At 33.0% G+C, this 27,418-nt stretch overlaps 1 protein-coding gene across 1 annotated transcript; it reads right to left on the reverse strand.

Moving 5' to 3' along the window:
* Positions 1–232: 232 nt before the first annotated feature.
* RGS18 (regulator of G protein signaling 18) lies at positions 233–22,138 on the reverse strand (the record flags this gene model as incomplete). Its single annotated transcript, XM_080917845.1, has 5 exons — positions 233–490; positions 2,333–2,499; positions 20,399–20,460; positions 21,482–21,583; positions 22,020–22,138. 5 exons carry the CDS (start codon positions 22,136–22,138, stop codon positions 233–235), a joined length of 708 nt encoding a protein of 235 aa, XP_080773971.1.
* Between the last annotated feature and the right edge of the window lie 5,280 nt (positions 22,139–27,418).

Here is a 27,418-nt window from a genome sequence, read left to right on the forward strand (position 1 = left end):
TGACTGTTATTTCACAATTAAGAACTTTTATTACAAATAGAATATCGGATATATTTTGTAATATATGTTGGAAGTTATACAATGAATTATTTTAGTATAATATAAAAGTTCCTACATTTCAAATACTTTTGGCTGGTATATTTTAAAGGTGAAATTATTTCTTGCTATGTATAAGCTACATTTTAGAAGTAGATGTACACATATACCATCAGAAAAAGAAAAATGATTTTACTCATAACCAAATGGCCACATCTGATTTTACATCTTGGAAATCATTGTAAGTAAATGATCGTGATCGTCTCCTGAGATTTGTTGGTCTCTGAGGTCTTCCTTCTATCAAATGTAAGTAGATCTCAGATTTCAGAAAGCGCTTATAACTGTCATGTTCCATGAGCTGATACACTCTGCTTTGTGCTGCATCAAAACTGTGAAGAGTGGGCTGGGTGATGCTCTTAGCGATTACTTCTTTTGTGTGAAAATCAAGGTTAACCTGCATAATCAGGATAAAAGAATTATTATAGGATATCAAATACAACATCTTTAAGAATTTTCTCTTACTCTAAAAATGATGTAGGATATAGAGTGCACTTGGACTCCTGGGTATTTCCTCCTAGAGCTTAATAATCTGATGTTGTATTCTAGGCTGGTATTTCCCTGGTTCTTCTATCTCTTTGTTAGTTGTATGCTTATTCTAACTCAATACAACTGAATAATGCAACAGTAGTTATCACATACTCATTACATCAACTCATTCATTTTAACAACGGGAAACTAACCTCTCAGAAGTTAAAATGTTTAAGTTATAGAGAATAAGATGATTGGGGCATTGTTTTGATATCAATAAGACCTTTCTCTTTAGGCTCCTGATTTTTTTATCACATTATTTTTCTACAAAACTGTGTCAGCACATGAATCTGTCTTAAACACACAATGCCTATTAATTTTTTAGTATGTTACAACTGGTTAATCTGGAACTAATATTATATTTTTGGGTGTCTATCCTGTTTTCTACCTCTAAGTGGCCATATAATGTGTTATACACAACTAAACAACTACACTTTCTTAGAACTCCATTTCCATAGAGAACATTGAATTATATATTGTGTAGTAGCTTTAGTCTTAACAACTTCATAGAAAAATCTTACAATCATGGATTAGTTGCTACCTTTGGGTCTACTGGACAGTGATGGAATGGAATCTTTGAGAATAGTGCAAAGAACATAGGTTATTGAAGTGCTCATTGAGTAGACACTGGGATTCCTGTTTTTCTTCCTCTGTCTCTATGTCATCCCCTTCCCTGTTTTTCTGTCTCTCCTACCAGGCACCATAATGTGACTAAGTTCTTCTGACACGCATCTTTACCTTTACAAATATATTTGCTATAGTGTCCAAAGCAACAGGACCAGATATCCTCTGATAATTGAGACAAAGTATTTTCTTTTTGTTTTAAATTTGAATGAGATTAGTTACAGAAGGAAAAAGCTAATACAATAGTATTAGTTTGTAGTTAACTAGTGTTATAGCATCTCTTCTACCCTATAAATAGAATATGATGTGTTGGGTACAAAATTGAAACATCAAAACATTTAACATGTTATGATGGTCTAGCAATATCGCTAAACTCATAGTCAATTTGCCAAGTTTACCACAAAATCAACTCATTTACTTTGTAACCAAAGGAAAGAACAGTTGAAACATAGCCAAATTAGAGTTTCATCATTTGTCTATTAATATTCTTCTTTTAGCCTATCCCAGACTGATTTCTTTGGACCAACAAAATCTAACATAGATAATCTTATTTTAAAGTTATATTTGTTATTTTGGGGACATATATATTATGGCATACTGTGAGAATCCAAAAACAACTTTGAAAGGATGGTTTGTTTTGCCACCATGTTGAGACATAAACATTGATCTTAATTTTTCAGGTTTGGAGATAAATATTTTTAACCAACTAAGCCATGAAAATGGCTCAGTTTTACCTTATAAGATGTTACATGGCAGTTATTTATGTTTGCTGATTTTGTCTTTAATAGTTTCAGAAAACTTTAGTTTCTAATAAATAGTTGTTTCTGCTCAGATAGTTAATACAGATTAGAGAAAGAATCAAAATGCTGCAGCATTAGTCACTCTACGTCTAACTCTGAGAGTGACTTTAACCCATAATCACATTATGTTATATTCTGTTAATAGTAGGAACCTGCAATTAAACAGTTTTGCTTCAATGTAAAATCTTGAGCTCCCCAATAAAATGAATGAGGAGTTCACTTTGGTCAAAGTAGAACCTCTGAAGGTAGCAAGAAGTTCAATATGTTTCCATTTGTCACAGTACCTCTTTGGAAGCATCATTCTTAATGAATGTCTCATATATTGCTTTTGCTTTTGGGATGATTTGTTGAGGTTCCTTGCATTTCTTGAAGTCTTCACAAGCAACCCAAAATTCAATGTTTTCTTCACTAAATTCAGTTCTAAGAAATCTGGTAAAAGTATCCACTCCATCTACCAAAAGTGAATGATAATAAGTTACTATGAAATAGTCGTGCTGGCAAGATGTGATACTTGATATTAAAGCATATACAAATACTAATGCCAAAGCTAAACTATTCTAATCCAACAAGGCTCCACAGATTTACACAGAGTATATGGGCACTTTATATAAAGTAACTCTTTTAGTGGAATAAAGAAGGATATAATTTCTATAAAATAAGGCTAAATCACACTTAGATCTAAATCTTTAAGTGTAAAATGGATCATACTAAATACCTTCACTTACATCTCTTCTATTCATGTCTTTCTGAGATCAAGTGGGATTCTATTAGAGACTTGTGAAACATTTCTTATGTATTCCATCCTGCCCACGACAAAAATCATGTCTCTTTTACTGGAGACCCTCAAATTCTCTTTCCATTCTCTCTACAATTCATAGTTCCACCTGGCCTTTCCCCTATCGATCCACCAAAGAAATACTTCCACGTCTATCTGTGGACAGTCCTAAATGGTGTAATCTAAATGAGACATCACCATCAAATTTCCCTACTAGGGGATAAGAGAACATCGTTAAGAGAAAGTAAAAGGAGTTCAAGAGTGAGAAAGAATGGAGGACACCATGGAAGCAAGACCCTCTAACTCAATGCCAGCACATAAGAGCTGACAGAGGCAGCATGCAAAAGTTCTATATGGTTTTTCTTTAAATGGTGTCCAGAGCTAAAATGAGAAGTAGGCACATGTCCCATCCTGAACCCAAAAAGTATCTCCATTTGATAACTACAAATGGATATTTAATTTCCCCAAGGGTGTCTTTCTGTTTTTTTTTTTTTTTTTTTTTTTTGTGTGTGTGTGTGTGTATGTGATTTTCTTATTCATTAATTTTTTGTTTTGTTTTGTTTTTGAGACAGTTTTTTTTTTTTTGTGTAGTTTTGGATATCCTGGAACTTGGTCTATATGCTAGGCTGATATTGAAAGGCATGTGCCACCACTACCACATGACTAAAATAAGCCACACTTAAGGGTAGGCTGCATGCACAGAAGAGAGATAACATAAAACAAACTAAATGGTGTCCATAGAATTCCCTGTTTCATGTTAATGTTGCTTTTTTTTTTCTCTTATTTTTTTCTACCTTCTAGGTCTTTTGTTTATATATTATGGCTTCTGGTTATTATGGGTTTCATGAGTTTACAAATGACTAAGCTCTGCATCTGTATATTTCTTTCATCTTTTTCTTGAGCTATTTCTCTTCTCTTTGTTTATATCCAAATTCTATGTGCTTGCTTTATTTTCATTTTATTTTATTTCATTATTATCCTTTAAAAGCCTGTTTGTTTTTTTTTTATAAAATAAAGTCTGTGAAAGGAGCAGGGCTTAAAGAAGTAGAGGAAGGAGAAACAGTAATATGTAAGAACAAAAATATTTTGTGTAAGAGAAATATTAACTGAACACTTTATATACTTTTCCATGACAAAAGACGATAAAACTATTACAAAATTAAAATCAGTAAGACAATTGGTTCTACATCATCACTATGGATGTTTGTAACTTTTTATCTCCCCTCTTTTTTACCGTATCACCCAGTATTACATTTTCTTGATCTGCTTTTTAGTAAGTAGGAGATACTGAATGATGTGGAGTTAAGAGGATCACAAGGTTGAGTTCATAAATTTTAAAACATATATATCCATTCAACATAGAAGTTGTGGTTAATTAGCTCAGGCTAGTTGTTTGACTCTTAACTGTTAGTATGAGGGTATCTCTAAAGTTTTTTATTTGGGGATCATTTTTATTCTACCAGGTTGCCTCATTAAGCCTTTATCTAAGGGTTTGTTATTCTTATTGCATCCTTTTATACTGTATTTAGTTGATATCATTGGTAAGCCAGGGGGCAATGCAGACAATTCTAAGAGAAAGCTTATAACTCTAAGTATTAGATTTAAAATATCCATGAGATATTAAATATATTTCCAGATGCTAAATGTTTAGGCATCAAAAGAAAAAGCAAACAAACAAAAACAAAAAACCCAAAACAAACCAATTACAAAAACAATGCAGAAAAAGAAATAACAATTGTTGCAGCAAAAATTATTTCAATTGAGTTAAAACTACTAATAAAAATAAATAAAGAGCTGGCTTTTTTAAAAAGATAAATAAAATTGAAAATTTCTTACTAAAATTACTGAAAGAAATAGAAAAATCATCCATGGGAAGCCATTACCACAGATACTAAGAAAATGTGGTGAATCATGCCAACATTAAATACATTTCAATAAACTGTAAAATCTAAAGAAATGGATAAACTTCTAAAGGTGTGTTGCACAGCAACATTTAATAAAGAGAATGTAAATTATTTAAACATATCAATGTACATCAATGAGATAAAAGCAGCTATTATCTTCAAACTAAAGAAAGACTAGAATGAGATGGGTTAAACCCACAATTTTACACAATACTAACACCAATATCACTCAAATTATTACATAAAATACGGGAGGAAGGAGTACTTCCAATTTCTTTTTATGAGTCATATATTACTCAGATAAAAAGAAACCATATAAAGAGTGAGCCATATAAACCCAGAAAAAGCCAGATTAAGGGAAAACTATATAAAGTTGGAGATATATAAAAACAAAACACCCAAACAAATAAAAAACAAAACATAGAGCATTATAGAGCATAGACACAAAAAATGAACTTTTTGAACAAAAATATAAAAATTGGTAAGAAAGTAAATAAAAACCAAGTTTAAGAACTCAACCAAGAAACCAGACACCATGATCAAATTTTATTTATCCAATGATGAAGTCTTTTATCAAAATAATAGATCATAAATTTGCTCTACCCAAATTAGTATCCCTCCAGCATGGCTAAAACAAACATAATAAAAACAATTCAAAGAATCAATCTTATTTGTAATAGTCTAAACACAAGTTGGAATAAACACAAAAAAGAAAACAAAAGGCCTTTGAAATCAAAACTTCAATATTTGAAGCAATGAAATTGAAGGAGAAAGAGATGTTTATGATTTTATATAATTTATATTGTGAAAACAGCCGCAATTCTCATAGCAATCTATAACTCAAGGCAATTTTCATCAAAATCCCAATGCAATTCTTCAGAAGATTTAAAATAAAAACAATCTTGAAATTTATATGGGAACCACAAAATGACCCTGAAATAATAAAAGTACTGATGGATGAATCACCAGGCATAAATTAAATTATACCAGAGGGCCATACTAATATAAACAGCATAATACTTATTTTACTTTTTTAAGGACACATTGACCAATTGAATAAAATTTAGGACAGGTGTATGTATGTGAGTCAATAATTGCCCGAATTAATATTTATACATATATATATATATATATATATATATATATATATATATATATATAATTGTGTCCAGGAGAAAAGATGGCACATTTAACAAATGGTTCTGGGATATCTTTATGTACCAGAATAAAATTTAAACCATTTCTAAAGCTAACCAAATATCAATTGAAATGGTCAAATATTTCACTGTTAGACATGAACATTTCAGAAGAATGTGTAGTGTATATACTTTAAAATTTAGGCCCAGGTAAGAATTTGTGACTAGAATTAAGTCACTAAGGAAATAGGACGAGTAGAATTGTAAATAACATGGCATTAAATGTTTTTTATACTCCTTCCAGTTTAGTAGACCTGGGTTGCTGACTCTACACATACTCCTACAACACCCAGTGGTACCCCAAGTTTCAGGTGCTCTGGAAAACTCAGGATCGTAGAATCATAGGTGCTCTGACATGCCCAGCATCACAGGATCACAGGATCACAGAGGAAGCTTGACTCGTAGGAGACTGGACACACCTAGAATCAATGTAGCTCTGACACACTCAAGATCACAGTTGAGTCCACAATAACTTTCCCAACACCCACCATCACTGGGAACCCCCACAGAAACCAGGAAAACATGAGGCCCTGCCCAGACAGAGGCAATAGTTCTGTCAGGCTTCCACCCAAACAGTACAGACCCAGGGATAGTAGCTACCCACTCTCTCCTGCAATACCCAGAGAAAGTTTGAGTCCAGGAGCTGTGACACATGCAAGTTCTAAGAATCACAGGATCCCAGAATCACAGAAACAACTGGACTCCAGGGAGTTCTGACACAACGAGGATCACAGCAGGGTCAGGCTGTAGTCAGATACAGCAAGGGCAGGTATCACTGGAGACAACCAGATGTACAGAGATTAGCACAAGAACACAAGCATCAGAAACCAATGCTATTTGACAACATCAGAACCCAGTTCTTGTACTACATTAAGCTCTGAATACTGTAACACACCTGAAAAGCAAGGTTCAGACCTAAAATTTTATCTCATGAATATGATAGAGGAAATAAGAATGACATAAATAACTCACTTAAAGAAATACAGGAGAACACAGGTAAACAAATTGAAACACTTAAAAGAGGAAACAAGTAAATCACTTAATGAAATACAGAAAATCACAATCAAGTCTATAAATGAATTGAACAAAACCACCACAAATGTAAAAATGGAAATAGAAATTTCAAAGAAAAGACAGCGTGAAACAACCCTAGAGACAGAAAACCTAGGAAGAGATCAAGAGAAAGAAATGCAAGCATCACCAACAAAATACAAGACATAGAAGAGAGAATCTCAGGCATAAAAGAGATCCCAGAAGATAATGACACGATGGTCAAAGAAAATACAAAAAGCAAAGCTCATAATTCAAAAAGTTCAAGAAATCCAGAACAGAATGAAAAGACCAAACCTAAAAATAATAGTTATAGAAGAAAGTGAAGCTTTCCAACTCAAAGAACCAGCTAACATTTTCAACAAAATTATAGAAGACTTTCATAAGTTAAAGAAAGAAATGCCCATATACATACAAGAAAAGTTAACAGAACGCCACACAGATGGGACCAGAAATAAAATTTCTCTTGTCACAAAATAATTAAAACACCAAACGCACAGTAAAAAGAGAGATCATTGAAAGCAATAAGGGGAAAATGTCAAGTAGCATATAAAGGGAAACCCATCAGAAATACAACCAACTTCTCAGTGAGACTATAAAAGCCAGAAGACCTTGGGCATATATAATTCAGACCCTAGGAGAACAAAAATGCCAGCCCAGGATATTATACCCAGCAAAACTCTCAGTTGTTATAGAGGGAAAAACCAAGATATTCTATGACAAAACCTAATTATACAATATCTTTCCACCAATCCAACCCTGCAGAGGATAATAAAAGGAAAACTCCAATGTAAGGAGGGAAACTACACAACCTCTCCTCAAAAATACCAAGAAACTAATCCTCTCACAAAAAAGAGAACCACACAAGCATAATTCCACCTCAAACAACAAAAATAGTAGGAACCAACAGTCACTGTTCCTAAATATCTACCAACAACAATGGACTCAATTCCATCCAAAAAAAGACAGAATAGCAGGCTGGATACAATAACAGGTCCCAGCTTTTTGCTGCATACAGGAAATACAACTCAGTAACAAACACAGATATTACCTCAAAGTAAAAGGTTGGAAATGTTTTTTCCAAGCAAATGGTTCCAAAAAACAACCCAGACTAGCAATTGTAGTATCCAATAATATAAACTGTCAATGAAAAGTTATAAAATTGGGTAAGGATACTATATACTCATCAAAGGAAAAATCCACTAAGAGAAATTCTCAATTCCAAACATCTATGCCCCAAATGCAGCGGCACACATATATGTAAAAGAAACATCACTGAAGCTCAAAGCATGCATTGAACCTCAAATAATAATAGTAGGAGACTTTAACAACCCACACTCACCAATTGACAGATTATGGAAAGAGAAATTAAACAGAGACACAGTGAAACTAACAGAAGCTATGAACCAAATGTACATAGCAGATATCCTTAAACATTTCATCCTTAAACAAAAGATAATACCTTCTTCTCAGCCCCTCATGGTACATTCTCCAAATTGGCCATTTAAAGGACACAAAACAAGCCTCAATAGATATAAGAAGATTGAAATACTGCCAGGCAACCTGTTGGACCACCACAGATTAAGGCTGGTCATCAACAAAACAACAGAAAGCCCACATGCAAGGGTAAGCTGATCAAGTATCTACTCAATGATAACATGGTCAGGGAAGAAATATAGATGTTAAGGACTTTTTTAGAATTTAATGAAAATGAAGGCACAGTACAGCCAAACTGGCACAACCATCAGACATCATTAGAAAAGAATTTTTTGAAGTGGTTGTCAATTAATGTCGAAACTAACACTTGTCACTATGTAGATAATAAGTGTTCAGGGTAGTTCTCAGACACAAAAATCCTGTTTAAACTTCTCAAGCCAAAGTGTTTGTATGCATATATGTAGTTTTTCCAAAATTAACATCGATATTGCATTAAAACTAAAATCAATTTTAGGTTTCTGATAAAACTTTATACTTTTAATAAAACATTAGGCCTCTTACATTTTATAAGATATTGAAAAGGCTAGATACATAGCTTAGAGATTAAGAGTATGAATTGTTCTTGAAATGTACTTGGGTGTGATGTCCAATACTAATATTGTGTGGCTTACAATAACCTACAGCAGGGCAAAGCTCAACTAGTAATGTTTAAGGTGAAATTACATATCTACTAATGTTACTACATTTGAGTGGACTAAACAGCCACTGAGTACAAATCAAAATGATGATGATGATGATGATGATGATGATGATGATGATGATGATGATGATGATGAAGGGTGGGTGCAGGAAAAAGTTAAGCACAAAAATGCCAACTAAAATATCTTATTTGCCAGTTAAGAAGTCTTTAAAAGTAAGACTATTTTTATTTTATAATTATTAAATTCTCAGTAATTAGAAGTATATGGAAATTTACATATATATATTGTTAGTTATGATTGAGTAGGTGATGAAAATACACAGAGCATATAAAATGTTCACTAAATCAACATAATGGACATTTATAGAAAAATCTACCCAACACATTTCAAGTGCACAATGAATATTATCCCGACACATTAATCTGAAATGTGTTGTAATTTTCAAAGGGTTTATATTTTCAGACTGGTAATCTTGGTGCTCGTTATTGTACATACAAACTCATGGATTTGATCTCAAGAGATGCAAAATTTTATCATCTAGATATATATTACCTGGCATAAACAAAGAAGCTTTGAAGATGTTACTTTGCTAAGAATCTGAGGTAGGAAAACTAGTCAGGTAGATCTAAGTTAATTACCAGTCCTTAAGTGTGGATGGGGGTTGAAAAAATTTATATCTCCATTTTCCCTCTTAAATCTGGAAGGCGGGAGACTGATTGTGGAATCTCCAACTGAAGATTTTTTTTTTTTTCTGCTGTTAGGCAAAGAAGAAAGACCTTAGTGTAAAACTAAGGAGAATTTGTTAATGACCCAAATGAGTGATAAAGACATTTCCCCTTTGATTCTCTAGAAAAAGCGGATTGCCTAATAGCACTTTGATTTTGTTGACATGGCACCTGACACTAAGTTACCCAGATACAGAACTATCAGAATAGATTTGGGCTTAAGTTGCCACTAATTTGGAAAATTGATAGAGCAACAGCAGGAAGCAGTAAAATCCCGCCAATTATGCTTTATATGTTTCCACTTGTCAGTCAGTCACACAGAATTTATCTGTATTTTCATGGAATATTGTGACATTCGCTTAGGTTATAATCAGTCTTTCTAATATATTGGAATTATAAGCAATCAATAGTCATAGAAAGACCTAGCATCACTATGTATTAGAGCAATGGAAGACTGCATACACTCAGCCTAAGTTCCTTCCACTGTACTTTCAACTGAGATTTCACAGGGCAAGCTTTTTTTTTTCTTTTATTTTTTGTAGCAAAGAGACCCTGAGTGGCACATCTTGATCATTTCATGTTTATAGGAAAAAAATAAGAAGCTAGGCAAAAAAAAAAAAAAAAAAAAAAAAAAAGAAGCTAGGCTAAAATACCTTATGGTAACATCTTGAGACTCCTACATGTATATAAAAGGCATGTACATTCCTTACATGTTTTGATAATTTTCTGTTTAAATGAAGGTCCCATTTACGGGCTGAGAAGTCAGCGTTTTCTGAATGGGTCAGTAAAGCAACCATAGAGAAGCAGCTGATAGGGGCAAGTGAGCGACATTAAGTTACTCCCTTTACTAGCTCAGTCAGTATATTGTTTTACAGGTTTATTTTTCACCCTGAGCAATGTGCCTTTCTCAGAAAAAAATAAATGGACACGGTTTTAGACACATTTTTTATGAGTGGTGCAATATGTTCAAGTATAGGAAAATATACAAGTTTCATAGCAAAATTGGTGGATATCTGGCCATAATATTTTTAAGCCACAGTGGCTGTCAAGAAGTAACAGAACCAGCCATCAGAATGTCTTGCTTTTTGTGCAGTTGGCTAGTGTGTGAACGCCACTGTCATGACTGTTCTGCATGTAATCGAGCTTGCATTCCTTCCCATGCCTGAATGTTGGAGTATGTGTCACTACTATTACACAAGAGTTTCTTCCTTTAGTTAGTAGAAAGAAAAATTTAACCTTCTCTCAATACACTCAGTGCCAGAGAAAAGCAAGATAACACTAAAAATGGGTTAAATAAACATCTGTCAGCTACTGGTTGGCAACAGAGAGAAAAATCCTTTTTGTGTTTGTATGACTAAAATCACAGCCTTCTGACCTAGTCTCTGGCTACACTTCTTTGTGTCTGCAGGGTCTTTACCTTCTGCTGTTATAAACTTGAAAGAAATAAGGCAAAGGTTTATAACTTCTTAGTTAAAACTAACCTTGAGATATAGAGCATATCTCTGCCTACAATAGGGAAAACACTATGAAATCATAACCAAAGAATTAAAGGGCTAGGCTGAGCTGTGGATCTTTACTCTCAACTTCTGATCAGAATTAAAACAAATCCAGTGAACCAACTAGGCAATGAATGAGTGAGAACACATCATCATGCTTGGTAACAAATATTTGCTACAATGAAAAATATTGATTTTTCTCCATATTTCCTTCACCTTTCAAATTTCTAAAAGGTTTGGACTTTTTGTCCAAATCATTCTCCAGTTTCCTTAGACTTGAATTTTAGAGTCATAAGTCATTTACATTTGTCTCTAATGAGTTTTGTCAGATGATGCAGGGTCCTTGTATTTTCTCACAAAATTCTTATTTTCTTTTGAATCTTAATGGATATTTTTGCTAAACACAATTTCTACAGAAAAATTTTCAGTTATGTATTAGAAAATAGAGTCAAACCCCCCAAAATTTTTGACAACATTTCTAGATAACTTTATTTATAAAACCTATGAAAAAAGTCACATAGAAATGTGCTCTCTATAGTGAGTAAAAAGTGGGCTTATTATGTTTATTTCACATTTTCTATCTGTTTCTTTATGTAATAAAATGTGATTTTTTTTCTTGTCTTTACCCATTATTTTCTTTCAATTGAAATACAAATGGAAACAAAGTTTATAAAAATTAAGTACCTATTATATTGTACTAATAGAATTTTTTATTCTAGTCTCATATAATTTGGAAATACGAAACCAAATGATTGTCTATTTTGTTTATCAAGTAATTATTATTGTCAAGTAAATGGGTAATAATTTTTAATTACTTTTTTATTTGTCATGTAAAAACACATAGACTGAGTACTTAAAGCTCGAATAATATTAATCAGTAACTATCTTCACTTCAGAACAGAACATTACCTTTCATATTAATAGTTTTAATTGCAACATCTTTGAAATGATATCTAAAGGGAAGCATTCTTTGACAATATATCTAAAATTATTATTTGAGGGAAAAATCTTTAATCTATCTTGAGAGTCAAATAGAAAGTTGAGGTTTGTGTTAGACACTCAAATGTAGGAATAATAATTATAACAGTATAATTTATATATATAAGTATATATAGGATGTATAATTAATATATAATAATTATAATATAATAGAGGACTTGATTGCAAAGTATTATTAAGGACTTGTAGCAGTATTGATCCTTTTGTTGTTATGGTTATACATATTCCTTAGAAATCATACAGGATTAAACCCTCTGTTTCTATATAATGTGCCTGTCAGACACTTGATTTCCTCTTAAAAAGAAGAGTGCATGGGAGACTGAACTCAGGTTTATTTTATGTATTATTGAATGACTTCATTAGTAAGTAACCATAAAGACAAAGATTAACAGTTGACAAATGTTCGTATTAGCAGACAGAGCAGATATATGTCTATGGAGGATAAAAGAAAAATAACTTAAGAGTTACTTTCTTCTTTGTTGAATAGTGTGAAGAACCAGCTTGCATTACCTTTAAGCAGAAGTTTTCTAGAAATAAAAAAACCTAATCATTTCCTTCGGAAGAACACAAAGAAGGAAGTTCAGCTCAGTTAGCTGCTGATCTCTGTCACAGTGCAGGAAACTCTGTCCAGTGATTAGTCCTGTGCTAGTAGAAAAAACTCGAAATTAAGTGAGAACGTCAAAGAAAGTGCATCCTGGTGTGCCTTGAGAGCTCATGAGAGGGTCACTCAAGTGAATGACTTTTGTTGAGATAATATACAAGTGACAAATCTGCACTCAGGAGTGAATAAAATAAGGGAAGCATTGGTTTGTATGAAATTTGTGTTTTAAAAGTACATGCAGACAAAGTTGGTAACTTTGAACATCTTACTCTGGATGGCTGTGTTAGGTTAGACCTGGAGAGGACCACTTCACACTGGGAGGCAGCCATGTCTCAGGGAGCCCTCCACAAGCAGAAGTGGTAACTCAAGCTGCCAGAGTGCTTGAGGAAACCTGGGACCAGAATTCACACTGGAGCAAGCAGGCTTCAAGTGTCATACAAACTTGAAATACTTATAATTCTGTTTCTAAATTGGACCTCTTACATCTGTTGCAACATTTTTCAGATGCCAAGAAACAAGTAAAAAAACTCTGAAGCAGGAAGGCTAGGTATACTATAAAATCCTAAGTAATAGAATGAGTCTTTTCTCCTCTAACGTTTGAGCTAATAGATTTGAGCCACTGTAGAATGTTTAATATACTATGCAATAATGATTTAAGACTGTTAAATTAAAGATGAAATTTTAAAATTTCTATCCTTCAGATAGATTACAAAACTGCTTATAGTGATTATCTTGAGTCAGAAATTTAACATGGTGGGACATTAGGACCCCCTGTATCACATAAAACTGGTAGAGGTAGAAATTTAAAGAATGACTTGGAAAACCATAAGAATACTCATTTTCATCCCCTAGAGTGAAACATCAGTTTCATCTCTGCCATGGCTCAAAGTCTGAAACTGTTTTACACACTTTCTTCAATTCATATGTTTAAATCCAAGGACTGCCAATGTCTGTTTCTACTTTTCCATATTACAGTTAGACTTCAGCAACATATTTATTAGGGCCACAACCGCAGGTATAAAAGTCTCCAATAAACTAATCAAGGAAAAGAATTAAACATATGGTGAATATTTGTAGTGGCCAGGGAAAGGGGGCATATTAACCTAAACAGTGACATATTTTATAGTTGACAGACTCCTCTCGCAGAAATTGCTCTGTCAGAGTTTACACATAGTCATTTATATAATGTAGAAATGGGACTATGAAACTGAAAACTACTCACGAGGCTTGATGTCCACTAAACAATCTCTAACTGTAGCTTGTTACATTATCTTCTAATTAGCACAGAGAAAACCCAGATACTATGAATTTATCTTTCTTTGCTTCACCTTCCTACCCTAGAGTATGCATCCACAATCACTGTCTCAGTGAGATCATCGAACTGCCTTCCAACACGGTTCTAGACTCAGGATTTACTTTTTTATTTGAAAGAACCTTTAACCAGTCCACATCTATCTATCGGATGTAGCTTTCCAACAACAACAAAAATTCTAGAAAAGTTTGTCTTCAAGTTGATTTTTTAATGTTTATATCATGATTATCTGAATCTGCAATCTGTAATTTGAAATTAATGACTTTGTCAGCTACACTGAGATATTATTTTTTGTTACAGTGTTACAGGAAGGCATTTTGATTTACTAAAAAGCACATGTGACTTACTAAATGCATCTGTTTAAATTATAGTTTTCTGTGATTTATTTTCCGTGGCCAGACAGATTTCAATTACACAAAGATTTAGAATAAATATATCTGAACATTTTTATAGAAACAAATGAGGAACAAAAGTATTTGCTAGAATCTGTTATGTTAAAATTTGCAATATAAAATTGAGCTTATTGAAATAAAAATTTATTTTAGATCATGATTTTATTTTTGGAAATTTTGATGCTCATACATTGTTTTTATGTTCTCTATAATTAATTTCTCCCACAAATAATACTTTTCATTAATATGATGCATAATAAAGTTAATTAAACCATTTTGATACATTAATTAAATCCCCACCATATGCAAATTTTATTGGATTTAGCTAGCTTCCCTATGTGTTTCACTTTTTAAAATTAAACCATGAGTCAGGAAGTCATCGAGGTCAGGCTGCAGAGTTGGCTCAACAGTTTGAAAAACTGGCAGCTCCTGCAGAGGACCCAGGTCTATTCCCCTGCCCCACCGTGGAGGCTCCACATTATCTTTAACTCCAGTCCCAAGGAGTAGGAAGTCCTATTCTTACACAAGTGGTATACATACTTGCACACAGACAAAACACTCATACACATAAATAATAAATAAAAATAAAGAAATATACTTATTTATATACCTCTTATACAGAGTGGATAGAGGAAAGTCCAGGGACTTTTCTGTTTTATTTTACTGGTTCTTGCCATTTTTAATCTAATCTCCTCATTTTAAGTTAGATGTTCCTTTAAAGAAATACTTTGTTTTAAATTCTCCAAACAGATAAGACAGTGTATAGTCTCAAGCTTAGACTGCATACCTGCTTGCATCTTCACATTAATTTTATCCAGCTAGTGAACTTTCATGAATTCCCTGAAACTAGAGTCATAGCTACATGTCCTGTGGTTCGATTGGTAAGGATAATACTGCTTGTTAGTCTATGATGGTTTTCAAACAGCTCACTTCACGAATCACAGCAGTCAGATTGCCACTGCACCTTGTTTGGTATATAACTTAGTTTCCTGTTTGACTAAATTTAATGTCTCATTACATTTGTACAGATGTGGCATACTGAACTTGAAGAATCAACCCATTTAATCCAAGGGAAATTATATAAATTTGAAGGTCATGATTATTCCTTAAAATATATGTGTGCATGTATTTTTCCCTCATGAGGCCAAATTATGAGAAATTAGCTGGTGTTAATTTTGTAATCAAGAGTTTTAGGTAGTTATTGGAAGTTTCATAGTGTTACTATTAGTATTGCAATAGAAAATAATTGAATGACTAAAGTAGCATATTTAGTGAATTTATTATAATTACTTAGTACTTTATCCACAAGAGGTGATTTTAATATTCAGGTCTGTGAATGATGATTTTATTTTTAGTCCACACTACTTTTTTTTTAAATTTTGCTTCTGCATAGTTTGCACCTTGCTAATATTTCCACTTCTAGAGAAAACATAAGTGTTAGATTTAATTTAACACATTTGAATTTCAGTACTTGTAAATGAGAATTAGAGAATGAACCACAGAGTTACAGAATGAGGACTAATCTTTGTCCTGAGCATTTCTGCATTTTGGATGGTGAGAGTACTAGGAAATTGTTAAATAACAGTTTGTGATTTAGAATAACAAACCCAGTGTACACATCACTCCCAACTGAAATCCAAACCCTTTGTGTTGTCTAGTTTATAACCCATTGGAAGTATAAAAAGATTGTTTAAATGTTATAATCCAACAATTTAGTTTAGAAGTCAGTTGGAGCTATTGGTGTTAATGGAACTATTTACTGTTTTTTAATTCATCATACCACTTAAGATTTTAGAATTTGTTGTTTTGGGAAATTGAAAATCAGAAGTTTACAGTCATGGAAGCTGAAAGTCAGTGCAATTATGGAGCATAACAGTTATATATCCATACAAATAAGAATCACGTCCTCAAAGGGGGATCTCCATCGCTTTTCTAGAAACAAATTTAGTTTCAGTATATACACAATATATTCAGTGCATGTTCCTAGAAGGCTCCAGAAATGGAACACTCTATGGCTAGTTATACAAATTATTATTCTATTACAGAAAAACAATGTGAGGTTTTAAAATGATTTTCATTAATTGAAACTAAATTGGGATATGTGAAAAATGTTTGCTAAAAGGAAATTTTAAGAAGAGATGATTTCATAAATTGGAATTATGAAGAAAATTTTATTTGCCTCAAGTGAAATACAGACAGCAAACACACACACAGGTTTAAGGTATAAAAGTAAATTAGGTACCCATTAACAGATGAATGCATAAAAATGTATGATATGCATTTATGATGGAATATTCCCATAAATAGTATGAAGTAGTCTAATCTATAACAATACATATTAAATGGGAAGATGTTGAGTAATTCAGGTATAAAGACAGGCTTCACATGGAATATAAACAAGTTTATCTCATAGAAACAGAAGAAAGAGCCATGGCAACTACACACTAATAGAAATTGAGAGTAGAATATGCAAAATAAGCAGAGACAAATATTAGAGTTTAGTAATTTTGTAAATGTATATTGGAAGATAATAATCTGTATGTTTCATACATGTAACAGGGTGATGATTCACAACATGTTTTACATATGCACAATTCTTACCTACCAAGAACACATTGACAAATTCTGGGTTGCACCCTGTATTACATGTACTGTCTGGTCATTGTAAAAAAAAAAAAAAATCTTTACACACCAAGAAAACTTTGACTATTTCCAGGTTGCATCTTGTTTTACATGTACTTTATGCTCATTGTTACTGGTGGGATCTTTATCACACTATCAAACCTTTAAAAAAAAAGAACTGACAAAAATGTATCATATAATTTTATGCAAAAATGCTTAAAATCTGTACATTTATCTTTGTTTTGTAAAATAAAGTTGTTAAAAAAATTTAATATCTGTTTTTCTAAAAAATAAATGTTATTGATCAGTTTTTCTTAAAAAAATAATTTGTATGTTTCATACATGTAACAACATGTTTTACATATGCATATATATTTATACTTATACATACACACATATACATATATACACATACATATATATTATATACACATACATATATATCATATACATATACACATACACATACACAAATACACACACATACACATACATACATATACAATCAAAATATTAGAGATGTTTTTAATAGTTTGAGTCAGGGTATTATGTGACCAGACTGACTATGTCAAATCTACTATCTAAACAAAGCTGATCTTATATCTGATTCTTCTGCTCTCAAATCCATAGTGCTTGGATTATAGGGTGTGATACTGTTTCAGAAGAAAGCATCACCCTGAGTGAGATAGCACAGTCACAAAAGAACAGACATAATACACAGTCACTGATAATTGGATACTAGCCCCAGAAAAATCTAAATACCAACAAAACAACTCACAGACCATATGAAGCTCAAAAAAAAAAAAAAAAAAAAAAAAAAAAGCCAAAAACTAGAAGCCTCAGCCTTAGGAAAAAAAAAGGTAAGTGTATATCACCCTCTCAGAGTGGGGTACACCTAGACCTTAAATCATTAATAACTCAAGAGCTAAGAAGAAAACCTTGTAGCAATTTTTGGCATTTAAAAATCATTATATTTAATCCTTACACACCAAGAAAACTTTGACTAATCCCGGTTACATCCTGTTTTACATGTAAATTTTGCTCATTGTAACTGTAAGACCTTAATGCACATTATCAAACCTTTGGGGGGAAAAAAAATAACAAGCACTGACAAAAATGTATTTGTATACTTTTATGCAAAAATGCTTAAAATTTGTTTTTTTATCTTTGTTTTTTAAAATAAAGTTGTTCAAAAAATAATCACTAATGCAATAATATATAGAAATAAAGTTGACTTAGTGAAAAAAATAAAAATATCAAGTATTGACAAAAATATATTCATATAGTTTTATGACAAAATGGCTTTAAAATCTATACAAGTATCTTTGTCTTTTTAAAAATAAAGTTGTAAGAAAAAAATGTTCTCAATAAACAAGAAAATTGTTTGGCATCATGCTTAGACTAGAACATGAGGAAATACAAGGTAAATTGCTTCTTCCTACTAGAGAAAGATGTAGAATTTCTGTATTTTTTTTAAAATTATCATTTATTTTGTTTATCCTTCAATATTATCCACTTTCACAATTTCCCCTCTGAAAACACCTTATAGTCACTGCCCTGATTCTATGAGAGTGCTCCCCCACACACCCATGCACTGCTGCCTCAGCACTTTAGCATTTCCCTTCACTGGGGCATGAAACTTTCACAGGACCAAGGGCCTCCCCTCCTGGATGTCTCGAGAGAGGCCCTGCCAGACCCTGACAAATTCATGTGCAGATGCTTGCAGCAAACCATCAGACTGATCACTGAGTCCCTGATGAATGAGTTAGACAAAGGACTGAAGGAGTTGAAGGAGTTTTAAACCCCATAGGAAGAACAACAATATCAACCAACCAGACCCCCAAGAGCTCACAGGGACTAAAACACCAACCAAAGAGCACATATGGAGGGACCCATGGCTCCAGCTGCATATGTAGCAGAGGATGGCATTATCTTGTATTCTGTTTTAATCTCTCCTGGTCATGAAATTATTTCTACTAGCATGCACTTCGAAATGGTAAGTCATGGTTAGGCGTTGCATGGTTGCCTGGCATGTTCTTAGAAGGGTCTGGGGAGAAGCACTGAAGAGATGAATTTCTAAAGAGTAAATAACGTAAGTCACAGCAGTAATAAGTGGACCAAAAAGGGAAAAAAAAAGAAAAACAAAAACAAAGAAAACCAAACTTCTGTGACTGAAGACTCAGTCTATCTAATCTTGATAATGTTTGACCTTTACAGCTAAAAAGTTAAGTAAAAAAAAAAAAGTAAGTAAATCAACTCTGTGTTTTGCCACCAAGTAGTAAGTACAAAGTTTTGTCTTTGAAACATAAAGTAAATAATGAACTGAATTCATAAAATAAAAATTATCTACTTGGTATTTGAAATAGACGACAAAGCACAAAGATTGGCTGCTCACCCCTGACCCACATTCACTTGTTGAGGAACCCAGCCTGTCCTGATTCTGCTTTATCCCCCAAATAGCACACAGTACTGTGCATTGATAATACATGATTCAACTTCTCTATAAGACCCTGCCTTAGAAATATATCTACATGTATGTATATAACAAAAACTAGTGAAAATTAGGGTGTAAAATTGAAAAAGAGGAATGAAGGCCCTCTATGCTATGTACATGGGAGTGTTTGTAGGGAGAAAATTGGTGGAGGAAATACTATAATTTTATTATAATATCAATATATGAAAGAAATAATTTTCAAATTTTATTTTTCTTAGGACTAGCATAGGAATGCTTAGAGGGTTTTTTCTCTTTGAGGGTTTCCTGAAATGTCTACAAAAGAAACTATTTCATTTTTTGATCATTAAGAATAAAATAATGTGGACAACATATTGACTACACATTTACTAAAACAAATTCTTGTTAAATGTCAGGAAATTCAAAATAAAAAATTAATATTTAAATGCTTTAGTTTTATCTAGAACAATAAGGTATAATAAGAGTTCACCAATAGCAAGTAATTCTGAAGAATTAACAAACACACATTTCTGTGTGTTTCCTTAGTTACCCTGTTGATTAAAATTCAGATTACTGCCAATTACTTACTAATAAATGTAAATCTGATGACTATTTGCTATTTACCAATGCAGTTAATGGTGCTTATTATTTCAGAGAGGAATGAGGGCTTGAAAAACATCCCACTAACCTCTATGAGATAGCAGTTTGTCAAATGATTCAGCCCATTTCACTGCTTCTTCGGGAGAGACTCTGCGCAGAAAAGAAAATGTTTGATTATGGATGAGCAAAGAGTTCATCATCGATCTAGCCGGCTGAGATGCCGCAGTCTGTTCTTCCAACTGACATGGCCTAAGAGCTCCCAAGTCAAACAGTGGAATCTTTGTCAGTACTCAAATTTTCTTTTGTGTTTTCCCCATTGAGCAAGGGACTATTTTAGGGTTCACTAAAGTGTCAAAATTGAGTTTTTAAGTGAAAGTAATCATGATTAAGTTAAAAGTTCAAAAAATGAGAGAGAGAGAGAGAGAGAGAGAGAGAGAGAGAGAGAGAGAGAGAGAGAGAGAGAGAGAGAGAAGCAAGGATAAGAGAGATTATATATTTAAAAAATTAACTAATAAAAAATCATGAACAGTATCTTTCAAAATGCTTAGAAATAGAATTGATAACTACTACTACTACTATTACTACTTCTTCTTTTTTAATACATAAAGTTTAGTGAGTCTTAATGGAGTAAAAAAAGAGCTATTTTTAATATGATTGGAAACGTCAATAAAGAAGAGAGTGAAATATTTTTATATCCTTAACTAAACATATTAAATTTTTGAGTAGTTATAAATTAATATATAAGGATACTTTTTAACTTAAGGAAATGCTAAGTCAAATTACAAAATGTTTTTATTTGTGTATTTCTTTCTCTCATCCATGAGGTATTAAAAAAGACAACTTTCATGGAAAGCGATACATAATCTCTTTTTTTGATAAATTTACAGTATTTAACAAATTAACATTTTTTTTCAATTTATGGGCTGTAAAGTATATAATCTGAAATGGACAGATCTACTCATTATAAAAGCAAACTTTTAACTTTTGGATTGATTTGAGTTATGAATGTGGTTGAATTTTAGGACTATTCTAAGTTTGGGAGAATAAAATATTGAACTATGTTCATGTTACTATGTAATTTCCAGTAGCATATTGATTCTTATTTCTTTTTTCCTCAATCAACAATTATAGAGTAAGAATATGACCCTCACAATGAATCAATGTTCCCCACCTTGTTTCTTTGGCCAACAGGGCAGCTCTACTGGCGTGAGTCTCTCCATGGAAGTCAGGCCTCTGTAGGAGAAGACTTAGTCTATTCCTTTTCTCTTTAGCTCTGTAAAAGCAATAATACATTCATGGCAATTCTGATGTGTCAGAAATCTTATTATCCTGTCAAATAATTTGAAATTAATAAACTCCCACACACCACTCAGAAGTACATATCCTTTACCTCTGTTTTAGTCAAACAGTAAATGGACAACTTAGTATAGAGTGGACCACATTCTATTTTCTATCACCAGCAGATAAATATTTGAGAATCTATTTGTCAATAAGTATTTTAATGCTACATGTGGTGAGAATTGTTAAAAATGAAACTACATTAGAGCAATATTTATTTTCAATAATTTTTAGAAAGTAAAGAAGCTACTTCAGTCATTTGCAGCACTCTAATCAATACATTTTCAACCAAGTATTTAAAGAGAGAGCTCAAAGACATTCTCCAATCATGCTTCTTAAATACAGGTTGACACAGACATCTCTCCTTTTACCTGAGTTTGGCCTCGATGTCTGTTTCTTCTTTTCCTGACCCATGCATTAGTTTGAAAAAAGTTTTCTCTTTCGATTCACACATATTTAATTGAGAGAAGAAAACCAGTGACATTTCCATATTCTGTCCCAGTGATCAAAAGATGTCTGATTTCCCTAGTCCTTCTCTCTCCCACGGATGAATGCAATTTTATAGAAAAACATGCTGAATAAAGCGCTATCCCGAATCTTTCCACAGAGCTTAAAAAGAAAAGACCAGGAAAAAAAGTGAAGAGCTGTGTTTCTGCCTCTGCAAGTCTAGAAATGAGGAACTCAAGATTGCTCTTGTACTGAATTGTTAAAGGAAATGATACCACACATTTGCAAAACCGCTTCTGGCCTTCAAGATAAAAGCTGGTATTACCATAGTGCAACTTCCCTTTCAAGTTTGCAGAGAAAGAAGCTTCACTGATGTGAATGGTACTGTCATTTACCAAAGGACATAAAATGTCTTGTGGCAAGGCATTATCAAACATTAGCAGCTCAGTTTTGTTCTCTTTAAACTATAATTTCATTTGGCTTTAGTAAAATGATTTAAATTACTTTTGTTCACATAACGCAGTGTAGTGGTGATTAATTACATTTGCTTAAAATATTGCATAAACATAAGACAAGAGACAACTTTTTATGAATGAAAAGAAGAATAGAACTTACATAATTTAACACATGTAATGCATCAGTCTATATGTCAATCTAAAACAAATTGGAATTATTTGGATTAGTATATGAAATAAAATGAGAAAGGTATGACAAATTTTATACTAATTCTCATTTTTTGGAGTATAAAGTATTTATATACTTGGAATTTGGCACTTTGGCTTTTATTATTTAAAACGTTCTTCTTAATAACGCTTCATATGCTGTTGATTATTTTTATATCATTATTCCAAAAGAAAATTAACACGTTAACTGATTTAAAAATTGACAACTCTAATTGAGGTTCACATATTTTAACCTCATCATGTATCCAAAAGTCTGAGGGATATTTACCTATCTCATGTTTTTAGCAAAAGTAATCAAGGCTCAAAGCCCTAGAGGGGTGAATGTAAGACAGAAATTATCCATGTTTAATCAATACCATTTATATAATGTTTTTCTAACAGATTTTGACTTAATCTATATAAATTATATATGTGTGTGTGTGTGTGTGTGTGTGTGTGTGTGTGTATCTGTGAAAAAGAAAATGTATTTTCATTTGAATGTTTAATTCAATGATATATTGAATACAGATACTAGCTTTGAGATCACCATACTTATTAACTGATGGTACAGAACATTTGGTGTACTTTTAAAAATCAAACCTTGGAATCTATGACTTTTGCTTCAAACAAATATTTAAAAATCATTTATTTATTTACTTTACAACCCAGTGTCAATCCTTCCTCTCCTTCCAGTACACCAATGCATGTCCTACCCCCATTCTACCTTCCCCTTCTCTTTTGAGGGATAGCCCCTTCTTCAGATGTTGGGGTAAGGGAGCAAATGAAGTCCAGGCTGTACATCTGCTACATATCTCCAGAGAGCCTTGTTTCAGCCAATGCTTACTCTTTAGTTGGTGATTCTGTCTCTGGGAGCCCCCAGGCATCCAACATAGTTGACTCTGATGGTATTCCTGTGGAGTCTCTGTTCTCCTCTGGTCCCTCAGTCCTTCTCCCAACTCATTCATAAGACTCTCTGAGCTGCATCTAATGTTTGGCTTGTGTCTCTGCATCTCTCTCCATTGGCTGCTGAGTGGAGCCAGGAGGATAAATATGTTAGGTTCTCTTCTGCTTGCACAACAGAGTACCATTAATATTATAAATGGTTGGTTTTTGACTATGGGATAGGTCTCAATGTGGGCTAGTTTTTGGTTGGCTAGTCCCATAGTCTCTGCTCAATCTTTGTCACTATACATCTTGTAGGCAGGACCCTTTTGGGCTGAAGATTTTTTGGGTGGGTTGCTGTGATCATCTCTTCTCTGGAAGTCCTGCCTGCATACAAGGAATGACCACTTCAGGATCCATATCTCCATCTCTAGGAGACTTAGCTAGTGTTGGCCCCATGGACACTCTGGAGCCTTCCCCATCCCAGGCCTCTGGCACATCCAAGAGATTGCCTCCTCACCCCAGGCAATCTCTCATATTTATTCTCTTCTCTCCCTACTTATGTCTACCCCTGGACCTGCTCCCCTTCAAATACATGATGAAAGTTAGTCACATTGCTTAAAACCTCTTGCTAAAAATTGTGTATGCAACATACATTTTGGGAAACTGGAGGCTCAGAATGCTTGCAGTTTCTACCCTGATACTGTCTGGCATCTATGAGTATCCACTATATTCACATCAAGTTAAGTTTTATAAAAAATGAATTCAAGGTGATAAAATATAAACAACAATGATATCATCTCACCAACAGGTCGTATTAAAGTTCTAACCTTCAATATGTTAGAAATAACCTTGAATATGAGTCTCTCTTCTCTCTCTTTTTCCTCTCCGCCCCCCCCCCTCTCTCTCTCTGTGTGTGTGTGTGTGTGTGTGTGTGTCTGTGATAGACATGAATTATGTGGAAAATAAGCTCTATGACATCTGGTAGAACCCTGAAAGAAAAGATACTATAATTGTGGGGCACACACATTACTTGAAAAGCAGGTGTATACTGGTCTGTGTGTGAACATATGGAGCTGGAGCTCGTGGGAAGAAAAAGATGTGTTTGGTGTGGACTCCACACAATCCACTCCCTTCCATACACAGTCAGTTGTCTTCTAAATAAGTGTTAGAAAGAGTAAAGTACAGCCATCTTTTTTATGTGCTCACATTAATTTTCCTGATTTCTTTATTCTTTTATGCAGATAAGAGTCTTCTGAGTGAGATAACCCAGTCACAAAAGAACAGACATAATATGCAGTCACTGATAATGGGATGCTAACCCCAGAGACTCGCACTGCCCCAGAAACAACTCACAGACTGTATGAAGTCCAAGAAATAAACAAAACAAAACAAAACAAAAAAATCTTTATATAACAAGAAAACTTTTACTATTTCCATGTTACATTTTGTTTTACATGTACTTTATGCTCATTGTAACTATTAAGTTTTCAATGCATACTATCAAACCTTTAAAAATATTAAGTACTGACTAAAAATATATTCATACAGTTTTATGTAAAAATTATTTTAAAATCTGAAAAAATTACTGACAAAAATGTATTGTATAATTTTATGCAAAAATGCTTAAAATCTGTACATTTATCTTTGTTTTGTAAAATAAAGTTGTTTAAAAAACATCAGGACAGAAAAAAAAAAAAAGAGTCCTCATCTAGTGTCAACTTTTAAAGGCCCTTTATGAACATTTTCCTTACATAATGTCTAGGGATAGCACATTTTCTCAGATTTAGAATTTTTACAGCTCTTTGTATGTTTATATTGTGGTGTGGCTATATTGAGCTATTTAACATATGCATTACTACACATACATAATTTCTTTTAGGATGTGAAAGTATGTAAAAAAATCTATGCTTTCATAAATATTTTACGTATAAATTTTGTGAATACAAATGATATGTCTTTTTCTTATACTCATTTAAAGAGGAGATACTTTCTTAGGGCAGAACTACAGAATGACTATTTTTCCTTTAATATTATTAAACATGTTACGTGTATGTTCTTTATGTAATTGTTATGCTCCAATGTAATATTTTAAATTAATTTCCAATATGTTCTTTATAGCTTCTTTAAAATACACTGAAAACATGAATGTGTATGTGTATATATAGACACATGGGAAAGGAGGGTTGTGGAGAGGAAACAGGGAAAGAGGATAAAATTTGAAATATAAGTAAACATCCAATAAAAATTAAGTTAGGAAAAAATTGAAATGTTAATAAAATAAAATATCCAGTAAAATATTTTAAATGTTTGAAAGAGAACAATAAAAGCAGATAGAAGAGTTTGGAAGGAAGAAAGGGAAAGAGTAAACAATGTAAACATATTATAGATTGAAAAATAATAGAAAATTAAAATAAGAATATACAAATTGAGTCTCCAAGTATTGTCATATTCAATATTGTATAAGTGATCAAAAGTGATAAAATGAATTTAAAATTACTTGTGTGTTTTTGTGAATCGTTTATTAACCAAAGTGAATTCATTTTCACATCAGTAAGTTTAAAAAGTATAATAGGTCAAGTAGATCAAGCATATATATCCCTCAATACCATAGTTTCTCAAAAGAGAATTGTTCATTAGGGTGGATTACATAATAAATCTATTCTCGTGAAAGTTGGTTAATTCTCAGGGAAAGTACTCTGCATTCTCTAGTAGCTCATCTCTATCACTGTTGAAAATATAGCGGTCAGAAAGAAATGTTCTCATGAAAGTGTCCTTAAAACCAAATGGAAATGGACATGTGGTATTAATTACTTACTGATTTTCAGTTCTCAGTCAATTATTTACTGAAGTTATTAAGCTGTCTTAATTACTAAAATTACTGAGAGAGATTTAGACATCATGATATTTCTGTAAGCTCACTGTTCACTCTCTGTAGTTCACTAAAGAAACCAGATGTGATTCACATCAGTTCTCTGGACCTATTCTTTACCTGCCAGCAGCAAGTAGGATCATCAAGAATGTTGAGCTCATGCAGCTCAGTAGGCTTGTAGCTCACCTTCAGACTTATTACAGGGACCCTGGCAAGGGCTCTGGGGTGGCAGAGAGAATGAAGGAGCTGAAGGGGGTTGTGGTCTCATGGGAAGAACATTGTCAACCAACCAAATCCTCCACAGCTCCCATGGTCTAGATCATCAACCATTGAACATGCATTGAGGCCCATGGCTCCATTTGCATATGTAGCAAAGAATAACAATGCCTGCCATCGGTGAGATAAGCGACCTTTGGTCCAGTGAGAGCAGGTTTTTCCAATGTAGGGTAATGCCAAAGCACTAAGGTGGAGAGAGTGTTTGGGAGCTAGTGCACCTTCCTGAAGACAAGTAGAAGAGGAGGAGGGAGGGGAGAGGGGTGGATGAAGGGGCTAACATTTAAAATGTAAATACAGAGAATATCTAATGAAAAAACAAGAATGTTGAGCTGAAGAATGAATAAACAATTTCTAAGGTCCAGACTGTTGGAGCAACTTGTGTCTAGTCATCTGTTCCTTCAACAAGAATGGGTAGGAAAGAAAGTAACTTAAATAAACACAACTCCTGGTTACCAGTGTGGAGTCATTGAAAGTTATGTCAGTAATCCTAACTTGTCATTACAAATGAAGGATAGAACATCACCTGGCAGATTTTACCTGAAAGTCTGAATGTTTATATGTTTTTATGAAATTAATCTTCTGATATAAAACAACTAAAGTTTAGCACAATATTTTACTATTTCTTTTGAAA

This window comes from Micromys minutus, assembly GCF_963924665.1.
Source record: "Micromys minutus genome assembly, chromosome: 6".
Taxonomy (NCBI): Eukaryota; Metazoa; Chordata; class Mammalia; order Rodentia; family Muridae; genus Micromys; species Micromys minutus.